Source organism: Trematomus bernacchii, unplaced genomic scaffold (genome assembly GCF_902827165.1).
Source record: "Trematomus bernacchii unplaced genomic scaffold, fTreBer1.1, whole genome shotgun sequence".
Taxonomy (NCBI): Eukaryota; Metazoa; Chordata; class Actinopteri; order Perciformes; family Nototheniidae; genus Trematomus; species Trematomus bernacchii.
In genome coordinates this window covers 17791711-17809500 of record NW_022987720.1, presented here as the reverse complement: position 1 = coordinate 17809500, position 17790 = coordinate 17791711, and the positions used below count along the sequence as shown (strand labels likewise).

The 17790-nt window shown below is 41.3% G+C and overlaps 2 protein-coding genes across 2 annotated transcripts; both read right to left on the bottom strand.

Annotated features, from left to right (window-relative positions):
• Positions 1 to 1314: 1314 nt before the first annotated feature.
• On the bottom strand, positions 1315 to 6517 carry LOC117493478 (medium-chain acyl-CoA ligase ACSF2, mitochondrial-like). Its single transcript, XM_034144044.1, has 16 exons — positions 6414 to 6517; positions 5209 to 5404; positions 4687 to 4815; positions 4339 to 4392; positions 3902 to 4020; positions 3604 to 3766; positions 3423 to 3518; positions 3192 to 3343; positions 3016 to 3107; positions 2839 to 2915; positions 2637 to 2744; positions 2401 to 2552; positions 2159 to 2300; positions 1877 to 1987; positions 1725 to 1793; positions 1315 to 1640 (listed from the first exon to the last, which is right to left on the bottom strand). Exons 1-16 carry the CDS (start codon positions 6515 to 6517, stop codon positions 1590 to 1592), a joined length of 1815 nt encoding a protein of 604 aa, XP_033999935.1. The 3' UTR covers positions 1315 to 1589.
• A 1343-nt stretch (positions 6518 to 7860) lies between these two features.
• LOC117493477 (medium-chain acyl-CoA ligase ACSF2, mitochondrial-like) lies at positions 7861 to 13876 on the bottom strand. The gene is made up of 16 exons (XM_034144043.1): positions 13773 to 13876; positions 12578 to 12773; positions 12085 to 12213; positions 11730 to 11783; positions 11287 to 11405; positions 10989 to 11151; positions 10808 to 10903; positions 10577 to 10728; positions 10401 to 10492; positions 10224 to 10300; positions 10014 to 10121; positions 9778 to 9929; positions 9536 to 9677; positions 9254 to 9364; positions 9102 to 9170; positions 7861 to 9017 (listed from the first exon to the last, which is right to left on the bottom strand). The coding sequence occupies exons 1-16, from the start codon at positions 13874 to 13876 to the stop codon at positions 8967 to 8969; spliced, it is 1815 nt and encodes a 604-aa protein (XP_033999934.1). The 3' UTR covers positions 7861 to 8966.
• Between the last annotated feature and the right edge of the window lie 3914 nt (positions 13877 to 17790).

Here is a 17790-nt window from a genome sequence, read left to right as displayed (position 1 = left end):
CATTGATTTGCATAGATGTTTAAAATGGCTTCCCTTTCCTGTGATATAATGACTCCAAATCAATGCAGAAGTGCATTACCACATTGGAGAAGTAGGACACCCCACCTTCTGAAAGAAAATACTGTCAGAACTTTTGTGAAAGATAATAAAGTGTTTCCTCAACGTAAAACCTGAACATATGGTCCAACTTTCTTGTTTTTTGTGATCAGTAATTTGAAAGTGATTTTACTGTTCCCATAATGCAATTTTGTCAGCATCTTTCATAGACCCTCTTCGACCACTAAATGCATTTGTGTGTCAAACTACAGGTCCTTACAGCGATTTTGTCACGATCTGTCTGTGTTGTGTTTTGTCTTGTCTTTTTCTGTCTTTGGTTTCCTGTATTATTTTTTAAAATGTTCATCTCCTGTCTTGCCTGTTGCTTTCTGTGTGTTTGCCCTCCTGTGTCTGATTTCCTGATTGTGTTCACCTTGTGCCCCTGTGTTTTCTCCTCCCTCCTCACCTGTGTCTTGTTGTGTGATTAGTCTTGTGTGTATTTCAGTTCTGGTTTTTCTGTCTGTCTTTGTTAGATCCTTGTTTGTCTGTGACTGTGTTCACGGGTTAGTGTTCTGTTTGTCACCGCTTAAACCTTAATAAAGGTATTTTCTTTGTTATCTGCATTTGGGTCCTGTCTGCTTCACTCAACCCTGACAGAAGGATCTAACCAAAGATGGACCTAGCAGTGTTTTTTGAGGATGAGGTTGGCAAATTATCCTGCAAACTTTTATGTTTTCTTGGAGAGTGGATGAGGGCTCGTGGTAAAGAGGCTCAGGAGGCTGCTCTTTCACGAGCACGCCGGGAAGTTGCAGATAAGCCCTGGTTAAGGAGCTCACTGCCTGAGTTTTTAAGGGACTTTGTGACTCCTCCCGATCAACTGCACGCCTGCTTTAAACCTCGAGACCCAGCAACCATGTTTCTGGCTCACGTTCCGGCTCCAGTACTGGCTCCTCGGCCGACGCTAGCCCCCCGTGTTTTGTTAGTGGTTCGGCCCACTCCAGCCCCCCGTGTTTTGTCAGTGGTTCGGCCCACTCCAGCCCCTCGTGTCCTGTCGGTGGTCCGGCCGACTCCAGCACCTCGTCTCCTTTGGCGTACCGGCCGACGCCAGCCCCCCGTGTCCTGTTGGCTCTACGGTCGACGCCAACCCCATGTCCTGTCCCGTTGGGGGTCCCGCCGACTACTCTTCTGCCGGGGGTCCTGCCAACCCTATGTCCTGTGCCGTTGGAGGTCCCGCCGACTACTCTTCTGCCGGGGGTCCTGCCAACCCTATGTCCTGTGCCGTTGGAGGTCCCGCCGACTACTCTCCTGCCGGGGGTCTTGCCAACTCCATGTCCTGTCCCATTGGGGACATACATATCATGAAGCTGATGTATATTATTAACATTAAACATGCAGAGGTAATGAGGTGTGATGTACAAATAAAAGAATTTCAGGGAGTGGCGAGCCAACAGCTGATCAGTGATATAGTCCCAGTCCAGCTGTTGGTAAAGAAAGTCTTTACTCAACACTGCTCAGTGTCTGACTCCCTCAGCTGTCCACCAGGGGCCACACAATTAAAGGCCTAATTCCTTCTCCATTTCCTCCTTTAATATGTTCTTTTTGATCTAGAAAACAAATGAAATAGCAAGCGTTTCAGTCTCATTATCAATTTTAAATCTTGGTAGTTCAGTGATGTTGGTGAACTGTACCTTTCCAGAGGCTGTCAGAGGGTAGCTGTCTACAAACATCACATAGTGCGGGATCTTGAAGTGAGATATCTAGTGGGAGAAAACACAAACTGTAAAGCTGTGCTGATTTCTTTTTGAGTATGTTGAGTCATTTTGTCGTCACCCACTCTCACCTGGCCTTTGCAGAACGCTCTAATCTCCTCTGCACTGGAGGTGTGGCCCTCCTTCAGCTTGATGCAGGCACACACCTGCTCACCCAGCCTCTCATCTCTCACTCCAACCACCTGGACAGAGAAATACAACATCTCAGATCACTGTAATATATTTATTATGTTATTTATGTTTAATTATGTCCAACATTCAGAGAGACAACAAGTATGGCTTCAATGCTTAGCTTTTAGCTGCTGAGACAATGTATCTGACCTCTGCTGCCCTCTAGTGGTTTTGAGTCTCACCTGCACCTCTTTTACTTTCGAGTGTGTATAGAGAAATTGCTCTATCTCAGCAGGATAGATGTTCTCCCCTCCTCGGATGATCAAATCCTTCATACGTCCTTCAATGCGAAGGTATCCCAAACTGTTTAGACTGGCTGTGTCACTGTGTAGAAGGAAAGAATCATAAATGATCTGACATCAAACCCTGTTAAAGTAACATGCCTTTGTATCTTCTGTATACATTGCACATACTAGTCTCTTACCCAGTCCTGTACCAGCGGTCCTGGGAGATAGCTTCACTGGTTCTCTGAGGGTCGTCCCAGTATCCCTGCATCACACAGCTGCCTCTGACCATCAGCTCCCCCGAGGCCCCCAGAGGGACAATCTCCCCGGTACAAGGGTCGATCACTTTGGCCTATAGTAAAGACACACAGGCATAAGTCACAGAGGGGTTATGGCACGAATAAATAAGGTTTTTCTGGCAAATAATGAGGCATACCTCAGTGTGGTTCATGATACATCCAACAGTATTCATCTTCAGGTCCTCATTGTCTTGTGGGAATCCAAGGAATGTGATGGGGCTGTTCTCAGTGGTTCCATAGCCTATCTGTTAGAAAATGATGAACCTATGATGAAGAAGCATATGCTTATAGTTATAATAAATACGTTTTATAGCAAAATTATTATTCAGAATATGTTACCGTTATGTCTTTCATGTTCATTTCTGTTATCAGTCTTCTCACAATCTCAGGAGGGCACGGAGAACCAGCAATGACGCCTTAAACACAGCAGCACATACGAAAAGGATGCCTTCAATGCTTGCTCAAAATTACACCACGTTCAATACAACAGCTGTTTTAGTGTTTTATATCTATTACCAGCTTCAAGTGAGGACAAATCGTACTTGTGTAAATCCTGTTGGCTTAGCATGTCGGTGAACATTGTGGGAGTGCCGTACACATATTTGCACCTCGAGTGAAAAAAACAAAAATTAACTTAAGTGTAAGATATTGTATAGTTAAAGTTAATTTGCGTGATGAGCAGGGTGCCATACCTTTCACTCTGAATGGCCTCCAGGTTGGCTCGGCTGTTGTAGGCAGTGGAAGGGAAGACCAGTGTGATGCCATGCAGTGCCATAGCCATCCCTCCCAACACAGAGCCAAAGCAGTGGTACATAGGTACGGGCACACAAACTCGCACCTGAGACTGATGGGGAAATGAAAATACAATTACTTACATTTGACTGTCTGTGTGTTTTTAATGATGAAGAGACCAATATACTTACTTTTTCTCTAAAACCTATTCTGAGTCCCAGAAAGTAGGCATTGTTTACAATATTGTGGTGTGAAAGACTGGCTCCCTTTGGACTCCCTGTAGTCCCCTGAAACAAAGAAGCATGATCTGATCTTTATAGTGTCAGTCCAAGATATATAAAATACATGAGTGACAGTGTGACTGAGGGTTACCGATGTGAACTGGATGTTGATGGGATCATCGAAGGACAGCTTTCTCTGCAGCTCCATCAGCTGTTGGTGGTGCTGACTCTCCCCTGCTTGCATCACATCGTCTACGTGGAGCATCCCCGGCTGTCTGCTGTCCGTCACAATCACCATACGCAGCTCTGGCACCCTGGCACAACCAAGACAGGATGTTTATTTAAATCAATGGAACATTTTTAAGCATTTAATGTCTGTTACTCCCATAATGGTAACAGAAGAAGACAACATTTATTAAATCTGATATCTGACATTGACTCTGTCAAACCTGGAGCTTTTGATCATTCCTGCTGACGACGAGTCAATCTCTGGACAGAGCTCCCTCAGCATCTCACAGAAATGTTGGCTTTTAAAGCTGGTAGGGCAGAGCACAGCTTTACACTGGACCTGCAAATGACACATATCTGGTGTTTGATTTTTACAAGTGTTGCAGAAGGTTAAGGTGGGGCTTCCTTTTCTTGCTATATATACTTCCAAGTAGCTTGTGAATTTCACTATAAAGATCAATAAAGTCTTATCTTCATCAATAATATTCATAATAACATACTGTATCTACCTAATGTACTTTTGGATTGGAGTGGAAGTTTAAAGTAGCATAACATAGAAAGTCTCAAGTAAAAGTACCTGCCAACTGTGTACAGGTACTTTTACTATATGCACATTATAACAGCTAATAGTAATACTCTGTAACACAACTCACTGTACCTTCGTTAGAGTAAACTCCACTTCCTTCACCTGATAGGCCGGGTTCAATGAAACCTGCATTGATAAAAAAAAAAGGTTAAAAGTCAAGTGTATGCACAGTCCCTCACTACACAGATTTCAAATTGGCTTTATAGTACATACCATATTATACACCTGATTTGAAACACATGACTGCATACAGAAATGAATTAAAAAGTTGCAGTGACCTAGTAGATATTCAGATGGTACAGAATAACTTTCCAGGGTCAATGTCCTGCTCACTCATACTTGGCAGCAGGGTGTTTGATAACAACTGTCTTTCTAACCACAAGGCTACATTGTAAATGCAATTGTAAATCTGAAACTGACCATTATAATTCCAGTTTTGGCTGAGGCAAACTGGAAGAGGATCCACTCGTACGTGTTGGGTCCCCAAATTCCCAGTCTGTCGCCTCGTTCCAGGCCCAAAGCGAGCAGACCTGCAGCCGCCTTGTCAACCTGCACCAAAGAATGTTACAGATAAATCAGATAATCATTCAATACTGTGACTTACTGAGATACTGCTTGATAGATTTGTCTGATGCAATCAAGTATTCCTGTGATTCAGAGAAGCTTGGTGATGAGTTCTCCCAAAGAGGAGACCAATTCATATTATTAAACTACATTTAATGGGGGTTGCTTCATGTAGAGTTAATGACAAACCACCATTTCATTGGGATTCAAAAGGTCTAACAAGCATCCTACTAACATAACAAGTTAACATTTGTAATGATTTGACAAGTTGTTCTCGAAGTGTTCTTTATTGAAAAAGGAGACTCTTAACATATCATGAATAGGGTTTGAGGGTTAATAAATGCATGAAAGCCTTGATAACAGAAGCTGAAGACCTACATCTTGCTGAAACTGTGCAAAGGTTTTCCGGATGCCGTCCTGCAGGAAGACCACAGCTTCACGGTCGGGCCAGCGCTGAACGGTGGAGTCCAGACTCTGGCCCACGGTCAGGGGGAGCAGAGGGATGGTGGAGGTGCCGTGCACATAGCTGCTGCTCAGTGCGGGTGTGTGAGGACGGCTGTCCACATGGAGGGACCTCACATTCAAAGATTTAGCAAAAAGAGCATGGGTTTAATACAGTAGTTACAATGTGATTGGAACATCAGCATTTACTGCAGATTTGAAATAAGATGATGATTCCTTTTTCTCTATTTGAGTAGTTCAAAATATCAGGGTCACAACCAACAGCCAAAGCGTTTTGGGGGGTCTTGAGGCATTCTTGGGTAACAAGAATGCCTCAACAGCTGTGTATGTCTCAGAATTTCATTCATTTGTTTGGAGACAAATTGATGAAATTCTTATTTTTTTGTTAGGATTATTAATGAATTAATAATCTGTTATTTCATTGATAAGCATTGAAAATAATATGAAATACCTTGGTCAATTTGCTTTATTTGTTTTTTGCTTGCAGTCTGTACTATATGTTAGGACCCCCTTGAAAACGAAATGGTTAATCTCAATGGGATTATCCTAAATACATTACAAATACATTTGAAGATATCACTTCACATGAAGAGTGGTCAGTTTAATGAATGATTGAAACGGGTCCCATAGGGTTAAAGGTTTGGTACCTTCTCTATCACAGAATACATAAGAGTGTTTTAAAAGTGAACCTTTGGCAGGCCTAATGAATTAGAGAAACAAACATAAATCATGACAAGAAGAGTAGACCCAATATCAGTGTTAATGGCACAGAACAACTTGGATGGTACAAACTTCCCAGTATGATGTATAATTACGATGTTCAGCCAGGAATAGCATAGGAAACGATACTAGAACATTTATTCAGAAAAAGCCTTCAGTGTACACCCATCAGATTTTTTTTTTTTTTAAGGGAATACTTAAATTCCAATACTGCTGACTCTACATAACACACTTTATAACCTTAGCACCAGGGAGCTGCACGATCTGTGGTCACTTGATTTAAAAGCCATGTGCTTTCTTCTATATTTCCAATAAACCCTTATAGGAATACAAACATCAATACATTTCTGAGTGACATGTTGTTGCCATCTGACCAGTGAACATGAAGAGTATAAACTTACCGGCATCGCTCGAGCAAACTTGTGCTGCATAATTCCCAAGCCTTGTGTTTGAGTCCATCGAAAGATCTGATTCTGTGAGCACAGGACCTTAGCAGGGCTGACATTTGTCTAAAATATCTTAAACTCTGTTTCAAATGTGTCTAAATAGTATATTTGCTAGACGATATGCTGGGTCTAAACAACAAATGAACTGGTTCTTACCTGTCTATCTTTACACAGCTTGGAATTTATCTCCCCGTGTGTAATCTTTAACTTTCACTCACCCTGATTGGCTGAGAGCCCATTGACCATTCCAAAGACATTTAAGCAAGAGGCTATTCTAATAAAACATTAACTAAAAATAAACAATATCATTCATTAACCATGATGATCACCCTACAGAATACAGAGATGAAATACATTGATTATCCAGCTACAGTAGTGGTGTGAACAACAAAAGATATATCATGTCTGAACTCAAAAAGCAAGAGCAGCTGCAAAAGGGCTCATGTGTGGGTTGCCATGGTAGTGGAAACCCAAGCTAGCAGCTAGCATGCTTGGCATATTGTTCATTCTTATTTCTGTGCTGGGTTTTGATGAATAAAAGGGGACACAAGTCTTTTATTTGATTTTTGTGTACCTTCAATTTTCTATGAAAAATGTTGATGAAAAGTGTCATTTTGGTGCCAAAAATGCTAATTTATTTTAAATAGCTACGTTTTGTTTATAAAACAAAAACTGCATATTTGTTACTTTTATCTCATGTGACCTAATGATTTTTGAATGCAGGCATAACTTCATAACTGCATTGGACAAGCAGGACACAACTCTTTATGGTTGTAGTGCTTTTTCTATTTTATGAATATTCCTATGACTATTTGTATAAAAATGTGTATGAAGGAATTATGTTTTGATCTCATGTAATCGAATGACCCTGAATCAATGAATAATTGTAGTATCCATTTGAATTATTATTCTTTAATAAAAGGAATTTGGTGTTTCATTGATTTGCATAGATGTTTAAAATGGCTTCCCTTTCCTGTGATATAATGACTCCAAATCAATGCAGAAGTGCATTACCACATTGGAGAAGTAGGACACCCCACCTTCTGAAAGAAAATACAGTCAGAACTTTTGTGAAAGATAATAAAGTGTTTCCTCAACGTAAAACCTGAACTTTCTTGTTTTTTGTGATCAGTAATTTGAAAGTGATTTTACTGTTCCCATAATGCAATTTTGTCAGCATCTTTCATAGACCCTCTTCGACCACTAAATGCATTTGTGTGTCAAACTACAGGTCCTTACAGCGATTTTGTCACGATCTGTCTGTGTTGTGTTTTGTCTTGTCTTTTTCTGTCTTTGGTTTCCTGTATTATTTTTTAAAATGTTCATCTCCTGTCTTGCCTGTTGCTTTCTGTGTGTTTGCCCTCCTGTGTCTGATTTCCTGATTGTGTTCACCTTGTGCCCCTGTGTTTTCTCCTCCCTCCTCACCTGTGTCTTGTTGTGTGATTAGTCTTGTGTGTATTTAAGTTCTGGTTTTTCTGTCTGTCTTTGTTAGATCCTTGTTTGTCTGTGACTGTGTTCACGGGTTAGTGTTCTGTTTGTCACCGCTTAAACCTTAATAAAGGTATTTTCTTTGTTATCTGCATTTGGGTCCTGCCTGCTTCACTCAACCCTGACAGAAGGATCTAACCAAAGATGGACCCAGCAGTGTTTTTTGAGGATGAGGTTGGCAAATTATCCTGCAAACTTTTATGTTTTCTTGGAGAGTGGATGAGGGCTCATGGTAAAGAGGCTCAGGAGGCTGCTCTTTCACGAGCACGCCGGGAAGTTGCAGATAAGCCCTGGTTAAGGAGCTCACTGAGTTTTTAAGGGACGTTGTGACTCCTCCCGATAAACTGCACGCCTGCTTTAAACCTCGAGACCCAGCAACCATGTTTCTGGCTCACGTTCCGGCTCCAGTACTGGCTCCTCGGCCGACGCTAGCCCCCCGTGTTTTGTTAGTGGTTCGGCCCACTCCAGCCCCCCGTGTTTTGTCAGTGGTTCGGCCCACTCCAGCCCCTCGTGTCCTGTCGGTGGTCCGGCCGACTCCAGCACCTCGTCTCCTTTGGCGTACCGGCCGACGACAGGCCCCCGTGTCCTGTTGGCTCTACGGTCGACGCCAACCCCATGTCCTGTACCGTTGGAGGTCCCGCCGACTACTCTTCTGCCGGGGGTCCTGCCAACTCCATGTCCTGTCCCGTTGGGGGTCCCGCCGACTACTCTTCTGCCGGGGGTCCTGCCAAACCTATGTCCTGTGCCGTTGGAGGTCCCGCCGACTACTCTCCTGCCGGGGGTCTTGCCAACTCCATGTCCTGTCCCATTGGGGACATACATATCATGAAGCTGATGTATATTATTAACATTAAACATGCAGAGGTAATGAGGTGTGATGTACAAATAAAAGAATTTCAGGGAGTAGCGAGCCAACAGCTGATCAGTGATATAGTCCCAGTCCAGCTGTTGGTAAAGAAAGTCTTTACTCAACACTGCTCAGTGTCTGACTCCCTCAGCTGTCCACCAGGGGCCACACAATTAAAGGCCTAATTCCTTCTCCATTTCCTCCTTTAATATGTTCTTTTTGATCTAGAAAACAAATGAAATAGCAAGCGTTTCAGTCTCATTATCAATTTTAAATCTTGGTAGTTCAGTGATGTTGGTGAACTGTACCTTTCCAGAGGCTGTCAGAGGGTAGCTGTCTACAAACATCACATAGTGCGGGATCTTGAAGTGAGATATCTAGTGGGAGAAAACACAAACTGTAAAGCTGTGCTGATTTCTTTTTGAGTATGTTGAGTCATTTTGTCGTCACCCACTCTCACCTGGCCTTTGCAGAACGCTCTAATCTCCTCTGCACTGGAGGTGTGGCCCTCCTTCAGCTTGATGCAGGCACACACCTGCTCACCCAGCCTCTCATCTTTCACTCCAACCACCTGGACAGAGAAATACAACATCTCAGATCACTGTAATATATTTATTATGTTATTTATGTTTAATTATGTCCAACATTCAGAGAGACAACAAGTATGGCTTCAATGCTTAGCTTTTAGCTGCTGAGACAATGTATCTGACCTCTGCTGCCCCCTGGTGGTTTTGAGTCTCACCTGCACCTCTTTTACTTTCGAGTGTGTATAGAGAAATTGCTCTATCTCAGCAGGATAGATGTTCTCCCCTCCTCGGATGATCAAATCCTTCATACGTCCTTCAATGCGAAGGTATCCCAAACTGTTTAGACTGGCTGTGTCACTGTGTAGAAGGAAAACATCATAAATGATCTGACATCAAACCCTGTTAAAGTAACATGCCTTTGTATCTTCTGTATACATTGCACATACTAGTCTCTTACCCAGTCCTGTACCAGCGGTCCTGGGAGATAGCTTCACTGGTTCTCTGAGGGTCGTCCCAGTATCCCTGCATCACACAGCTGCCTCTGACCATCAGCTCCCCCGAGGCCCCCAGAGGGACAATCTCCCCGGTACAAGGGTCGATCACTTTGGCCTATAGTAAAGACACACAGGCATACGTCACAGAGGGGTTATGGCACGAATAAATAAGGTTTTTCTGGCAAATAATGAGGCATACCTCAGTGTGGTTCATGATACATCCAACAGTATTCATCTTCAGGTCCTCATTGTCTTGTGGGAATCCAAGGAATGTGATGGGGCTGTTCTCAGTGGTTCCATAGCCTATCTGTTAAATGATGAACCGATGATGTTATATGATGAAGAAGCATATGCTTATGGTTATAATAAATACGTTTTATAGGCACAATTATTATTCAGAATATGTTACCGTTATGTCTTTCATGTTCATTTCTGTTATCAGTCTTCTCACAATCTCAGGAGGGCACGGAGAACCACCAATGACGCCTTAAACACAGCAGCACATACGAAAAGGATGCCTTCAATGCTTGCTCAAAATTACACCACGTTCAATACAACAGATGTTTTAGTGTTTTATATCTATTACCAGCTTCAAGTGAGGACAAATCGTACTTGTGTAAATCCTGTTGGCTTAGCATGTCGGTGAACATTGTGGGAGTGCCGTACACATATTTGCACCTCGAGTGAAAAAAACACAAATTAACTTAAGTGTCAGATATTGTATATTTAAAGTTAATTTGCGTGATGAGCAGGGTGCCATACCTTTCACTCTGAATGGCCTCCAGGTTGGCTCGGCTGTTGTAGGCAGTGGAAGGGAAGACCAGTGTGATGCCATGCAGTGCCATAGCCATCCCTCCCAACACAGAGCCAAAGCAGTGGTACATAGGTACGGGCACACAAACTCGCACCTGAGACTGATGGGGAAATGAAAATACAATTACTTACATTTTACTGTCTGTGTGTTTTTAATGATGAAGAGACCAATATACTTACTTTTTCTCTAAAACCTATTCTGAGTCCCAGAAAGTAGGCATTGTTTACAATATTGTGGTGTGAAAGACTGACTCCCTTTGGACTCCCTGTAGTCCCCTGAAACAAAGAAGCATGATCTGATCTTTATAGTGTCAGTCCAAGATATATAAAATACATGAGTGACAGTGTGACTGAGGGTTACCGATGTGAACTGGATGTTGATGGGATCATCGAAGGACAGCTTTCTCTGCAGCTCCATCAGCTGTTGGTGGTGCTGACTCTCCCCTGCTTGCATCACATCGTCTACGTGGAGCATCCCCGGCTGTCTGCTGTCCGTCACAATCACCATACGCAGCTCTGGCACCCTGGCACAACCAAGACAGGATATTTATTTAAATCAATGGAAAATGTTTAAGCATTTAATGTCTGTTACTCCCATAATGGTAACAGAAGAAGACAACATTTATTAAATCTGATATCTGACATTGACTCTGTCAAACCTGGAGCTTTTGATCATTCCTGCTGACGACGAGTCAATCTCTGGACAGAGCTCCCTCAGCATCTCACAGAAATGTTGGCTTTTAAATCTGGTAGGGCAGAGCACAGCTTTACACTGGACCTGCAAATGACACATATCTGGTGTTTGATTTTTTTTTTTTTAAGTGTTGCAGAAGGTTAAGGTGGGGCTTCCTTTTCTTACTATATATACTTCCAAGTAGCTTGTGAATTTCACTATAAAGATCAATAAAGTCTTATCTTCATCAATAATATTCATAATAACATACTGTATCTACCTAATGTACTTTTGGATTGGAGTGGAAGTTTAAAATAGCATAAAATAGAAAGTCTCAAGTAAAAGTACCTGCCAACTGTGTACAGGTACTTTTACTATATGCACATTATAACAGCTAATAGTAATACTCTGTAACACAACTCACTGTACCTTCGTTAGAGTAAACTCCACTTCCTTCACCTGATAGGCCGGGTTCAATGAAACCTGCATTGATAAAAAAAAAGGTTAAAAGTCAAGTGTATGCACAGTCCCTCACTACACAGATTTCAAATTGGCTTTATAGTACATACGATATTATACACCTGATTTGAAACACATGACTGCATACAGAAATGAATTAAAAAGTTACAGTGACCTAGTAGATATTCAGATGGTACAGAATAACTTTCCAGGGTCAATGTCCTGCTCACTCATACTTGGCAGCAGGGTGTCTGACAACAATGAGCAGACTGTCTTTCTAACCACAAGGCTACATTGTAAATGCAATTGTAAATCTGAAACTGACCATTATAATTCCAGTTTTGGCTGAGGCAAACTGGAAGAGGATCCACTCGTACGTGTTGGGTCCCCAAATTCCCAGTCTGTCGCCTCGCTGCAGGCCCAAAGCGAGCAGACCTGCAGCCGCCTTGTCAACCTGCACCAAAGAATGTTACAGATAAATCAGATAATCATTCAATACTGTGACTGCTTGATAGATTTGTCTGATGCAATCAAGTATTCCTGTGATTCAGAGAAGCTTGGTGATGAGTTCTCCCAAAGAGGAGACCAATTCATATTATTAAACTACATTTAATGGGGGTTGCTTCATGTAGAGTTAATGACAAACCACCATTTCATTGGGATTCAAAAGGTCTAACAAGTATCCTATTAACATAACAAGTTAACATTTGTAATGATTTGACAAGTTGTTCTCGAAGTGTTCTTTATTGAAAAAGGAGACTCTTAACATATCATAATAAATGCATGAAAGCTCTTGATAACAGAAGCTGAAGACCTACATCTTGCTGAAACTGTGCAAAGGTTTTCCGGATGCCGTCCTGCAGGAAGACCACAGCTTCACGGTCGGGCCAGCGCTGAACGGTGGAGTCCAGACTCTGGCCCACGGTCAGGGGGAGCAGAGGGATGGTGGAGGTGCCGTGCACATAGCTGCTGCTCAGTGCGGGTGTGTGAGGACGGCTGTCCACATGGAGGGACCTCACATTTCAAAGATTTAGCAAAAAGAGCATGGGTTTAATACAGTAGTTACAATGTGATTGGAACATCAGCATTTACTGCAGATTTGAAATAAGATGATGATTCCTTTTTCTCTATTTGAGTAGTTCAAAATATCAGGGTCACAACTCCCAGCCAAAGCGTTTTGGGGGGTCTTGAGGCATTCTTGGGTAATCATATATACAGCTGTGTATGTCTCAGAATTTCATTTATTTGTTTGGAGACAAATTGATGAAATTCTTATTTCTTTTAATAATCTGTTATTTCATTGATAAGCATTGAAAATAATATTAAATACCCTGGTCAATTTGCTTTAGTTGTTTTTTGTTTTTTTAACTGTCTTGCAGTCTGTACTATATGTTAGGACCCCCTTGAAAACGAAATGGTTCATCTCAATGGGATTATCCTAAATATATTACAAATACATTTGAAGATATCACTTCACATGAAGAGTGGTCAGTTTAATGAATGATTGAAACGGGTCCCATAGGGTTAAAGGTTTGGTACCTTCTCTATCACAGAATACATAAGAGTGTTTTAAAAGTGAACCTTTGGCAGGCCTAATGAATTAGAGAAGCAAACATAAATCATGACAAGAAGAGTAGACCCAATATCAGTGTTAATGGCACAGAACAACTTGGATGGTACAAACTTCCCAGTATGATGTGTAATTACGATGTTCAGCCAGGAATAGCATAGGAAACGATACTAGAACATTTATTCAGAAAAAGCCTTCAGTGTACACCCATCAGATTTTTTTTTTTTTTAAGGGAATACTTAAATTCCAATACTGCTGACTCTACATAACACACTTTATAACCTTAGCACCAGGGAGCTGCACGATCTGTGGTCACTTGATTTAAAAGCCATGTGCTTTCTTCTATATTTCCAATAAACCCTTATAGGAATACAAACATCAATACATTTCTGAGTGACATGTTGTTGCCATCTGACCAGTGAACATGAAGTGTATAAACTTACCGGCATCGCTCGAGCAAACTTGTGCTGCATAATTCCCAAGCCTTGTGTTTGAGTCCATCGAAAGATCTGATTCTGTGAGCACAGGACCTTAGCAGGGCTGACATTTGTCTAAAATATCTTAAACTCTGTTTCAAATGTGTCTAAATAGTATATTTGCTAGACGATATGCTGGGTCCAAACAACAAATGAACTGGTTCTTACCTGTCTATCTTTACACAGCTTGGAGTTTATCTCCCCATGTGTAATCTTTAACTTTCACTCACCCTGATTGGCCGAGAGCCCATTGACCATTCCAAAGAAATGTTAAAAAAAACATTAACTATAAATAAACAATATCATTCATTAACCATGATGATCACCCTACAGAATACAGAGATTAAATACATTGATTATCCAGCTACAGTAGTGGTGTGAACAACAAAAGATATATCATGTCTGAACTCAAAAAGCAAGAGCAGCTGCAAAAGGGCTCATGTGTGGGTTGCCATGGTAGTGGAAACCCAAGCTAGCAGCTAACATGCTTGGCGTGTTGTTCATTCCTATTTCTGTGCTGGGTTTTGATGAATAAAAAGGGACACAAGTCTTTTATTTGATATTTGTGTACCTTCAATTTTCTATGAAAAATGTTGATGAAAAGTGTCATTTTGGTGCCAAAAATGCTAATTTATTTTAAATAGCTACGTTTTGTTTATAAAACAAAAACTGCATATTTGTTACTTTTATCTCATGTGACCTAATGATTTTTGAATGCAGGCATAACTTCATAACTGCATTGGACAAGCAGGACACAACTCTTTATGGTTGTAGTGCTTTTTCTATTTTATGAATATTGCTATGTTTTGATCTCATGTAATCGAATGACCCTGAATCAATGAATAATTGTAGTGTCCATTTGAATTATTATTCTTTAATAAAAGGAATTTGGTGTTTCATTGATTTGCATAGATGTTTAAAATGGCTTCCCTTTCCTGTGATATAATGACTCCAAATCAATGCAGAAGTGCATTACCACATTGGAGAAGTAGGACACCCCACCTTCTGAAAGAAAATACTGTAAGAACTTTTGTGAAAGATAATAAAGTGTTTCCTCAACGTAAAACCTGAAAATATGGTCCAACTTTCTTGTTTTTTGTGATCAGTAAAATGAGTTAAAGGTTGTCTATGTTCGCAAGCCCATTATAAATGAACTATGGACCCCTCGCAGGCCAACATCTGTTATTTTATTACTGAATTTCTTCCCAAGAGTTATAAACTGAACTTGATCTGATGGACTATGTTTTCTTTTTATATATAGCATGAAATACCCCTGAAAAGCAAACCCTTGTGGATACACTGATGAGTTTTTAAGTATACACTCTACCAAATCACTCTCAGCAGAGAGCAGAGTAAGGTTTCCTTCCCTCCTGGGGTCTCTGTTGTGTTTGGGACAGTGACTTGTGGTTGTCAGTTTTCTGCATCAGCAGGGCATCAGCACTCATCTCTTTGTGTATGTACTCATGTCTGCAGGTAGGCCTGGCTTGGTTATGTTGAATACATACACCTTTTCTGTGACATACTCAAACCAGCCATCAGTGTGTGGATGGCAGGTCAGCAGTATTAATGATCATAGCTCCAGCCATTATTTTATACAGTGTTATACAGACATGTTCAGGCTTTGTTTTGACTGCAGTATAAATATACATTTCACCACGTCTGGAAATCTGAGCGGCCTCTCCGGTATTTAAACATAAAGCCTACTTTCTGTGCTCTTATGACACTGTTATTATGGGTTTGGATTTGGTCTAATACTGTACATAACTGTGTCTATTGTTGAAGACAGAATAGTGATAAGTACAGAGATGTACTCTGGTTTAAACACTGTCAATGTGTCAGGATTGAACACACACAGCAGTGGCTGAAGACTGTTGTCCTGCAGGGGGCAGTGTCTGTCTTACTAAGAGACATGAGTAAACCTTGTGTTTCCAGTCTAAATGGTATGTTCAACTATTGTATTACTGTCAACTCTTTTTTGATATAGCATTTACTTTGGACATTGTTTTTCTAAGCAGTTTGGATTTGTCTGTTTTTTCAGAGTGGAAAATGTGACACATTCAAACACTAGACAGTACTAACACTAAAGGGTGTGTTTGAAGGTGTTCACAGATTTTTTATTTGGAAGATGATGGTGTTGAAATGGGAGAGAGAGAGGGTTGTGACATGCAACAAAGGTCCCAAGGTTTAAATTATGTTAATACATGTTGTGTAACTCAACAAGCAAGGCCTGAGAGGTTACATCTTTTATCAGCAGCACTATCAGTTAAACCCACACAGTCATTTAGGTTGGGAGACTTGTGAGAAACAGCTTAAAACAATAAATAGTGCTTAAAGTCAAAGCAGCAGGTGTTGAGATATCTTGGGTCAAACTCCCAAAAAACGATGGATTTTACTGTTCTCATAATGCAATTTTGTCAGCATCTTTCATAGACCCTCTTCGACCACTAAATGCATTTGTGTGTCAAACTACAGGCCCTTACAGCGATTTAGCACAAATTCATAATAGTTACAATAGTTGCAATGTAAATACCTGCATCCACACGTTCAAGCATTCACAAACACACAGACTCACAAACACTTAATGTGCATTTAAAGCCAGGGAAAGTTTTGTTTCTGTACACAGCAGCCGAAGGGAAAGTTTTGTTTATGTACGTAGCAGCTGATAGAGCAAACTAATAATAGAGATGCCGCTTGCAGCTAAAAATGTGCAGTCTCCATGCCCAAAACAAAAACACCCTTGTGAAATCATCAGGTTTATTTCTTCATGTATGGCAAAAGCCCTCCCAAGCCACAGGAGACATGATACAACCTTCTCAACAGACTAGTAGTACAATTTCTAACTAATAAACTGACATTTAGGTGTAACATAAAAAAAGACCCCCTTTAAACACCATATCCAAAATGCCGTTTTAATGACCACACACAATAACAAATCTGATTTGTACACACATATCTGATAGAAAAATGTGAATATGTTGTTGAAATAAAGTGGCAGCATATATTTAAATTTCTTTCAGCAGCTTTACATTTTACATTTGTTTTTATAACTGTCAGTCACTCAGCACTTTGTGAGGCTCCTGTGCCCTCGTTGCTACTCTGTGTCTGATTTCCCCACTCAGACATGTTATGCATTCCACAGTAAAGCGGTGATAATCCCCCAAAATGTGCACATTATGTCACACCAGCGAGCGCTTGTCTCCTCAGCCTGCAAGTGGGTAAACTGGACCCGTCTGTGTTGCAACATGAGCACACGGCTCTTTCTCAAGGCGATGCTCGAGGGGAGATCAAACACTCTGCAAGCAGTAAAAAGGGATGATATAAATATTCTTCTTGTTTAACTGATTCCTCATGTTTGTGGTCTCATTTATGGCCTGTTTGTATTCTCTCGCTGTCCTGTAGTTTTTATTCTCGTGAGCTCAACAGCTAAATTGTAATTTGACCAAGGTTTTCTTTTGTACTTTGCAGATGTGGATTACATCCCTTAATGCCAATCAATCAGGTTGCCCTCTGAACTTTATGGAGCTCAGAGAGGTCCCAGACTACACAACAGGGTCCTGAACTCTGATTAGGGGTCACTGACTGTCACCTGTGCCAAACTATTACATGAAACAGCAACACGCACATGCATGCCACTGTGTGTGTTTGTGTGTGTGTGTGTGTGTGTGTGTGTGTGTGTGTGTGTGTGTGTGTGTGTGTGTGTGTGTATGTGTGCGTGCGTGCGTGCGTGCGTGTGTGTGTGTGTGTGTGTGTGTGTGTGTGTGTGTGTGTGTGTGTGTGTGTGTGTGTGTGTGTGTGTGTGTGTGTGTGTGTGTGTGTGACCCCTACAGCTCTACTTTCCCTGGGCTCAGCCATTCTTTTCCCAGCTGACTTTTCAGCTGTTGCCAACACTTGTCCACTTGATAACTGTTGCCGTAACTCAGCACTCAGCACGCTGGTTTGACATCCACTAATGATTTTAATGAAACCCTGTGACATCTGAATCTGT

Bases quoted from the DNA above. Each gene is read 5' to 3' on its own strand.
- LOC117493478 (XM_034144044.1), bottom strand. From the start codon at position 6,517: ATGTCAGCCCTGCTAAGGTCCTGTGCTCACAGAATCAGATCTTTCGAT. The intron at 2,553-2,636 runs GTATGCCTCATT...TCTTTACTATAG, and splicing joins GTATCATGAACCACACTGAG to GCCAAAGTGATCGACCCTTG. The intron at 1,988-2,158 runs GTGAGACTCAAA...TTCTCTGTCCAG, and splicing joins CGAAAGTAAAAGAGGTGCAG to GTGGTTGGAGTGAGAGATGA.
- LOC117493477 (XM_034144043.1), bottom strand. From the start codon at position 13,876: ATGTCAGCCCTGCTAAGGTCCTGTGCTCACAGAATCAGATCTTTCGAT. The intron at 9,678-9,777 runs GTAAGAGACTAG...CCTTCTACACAG, and splicing joins GACCGCTGGTACAGGACTGG to TGACACAGCCAGTCTAAACA. The intron at 9,171-9,253 runs GTGAGAGTGGGT...TTCTCCCACTAG, and splicing joins GAGCGTTCTGCAAAGGCCAG to ATATCTCACTTCAAGATCCC.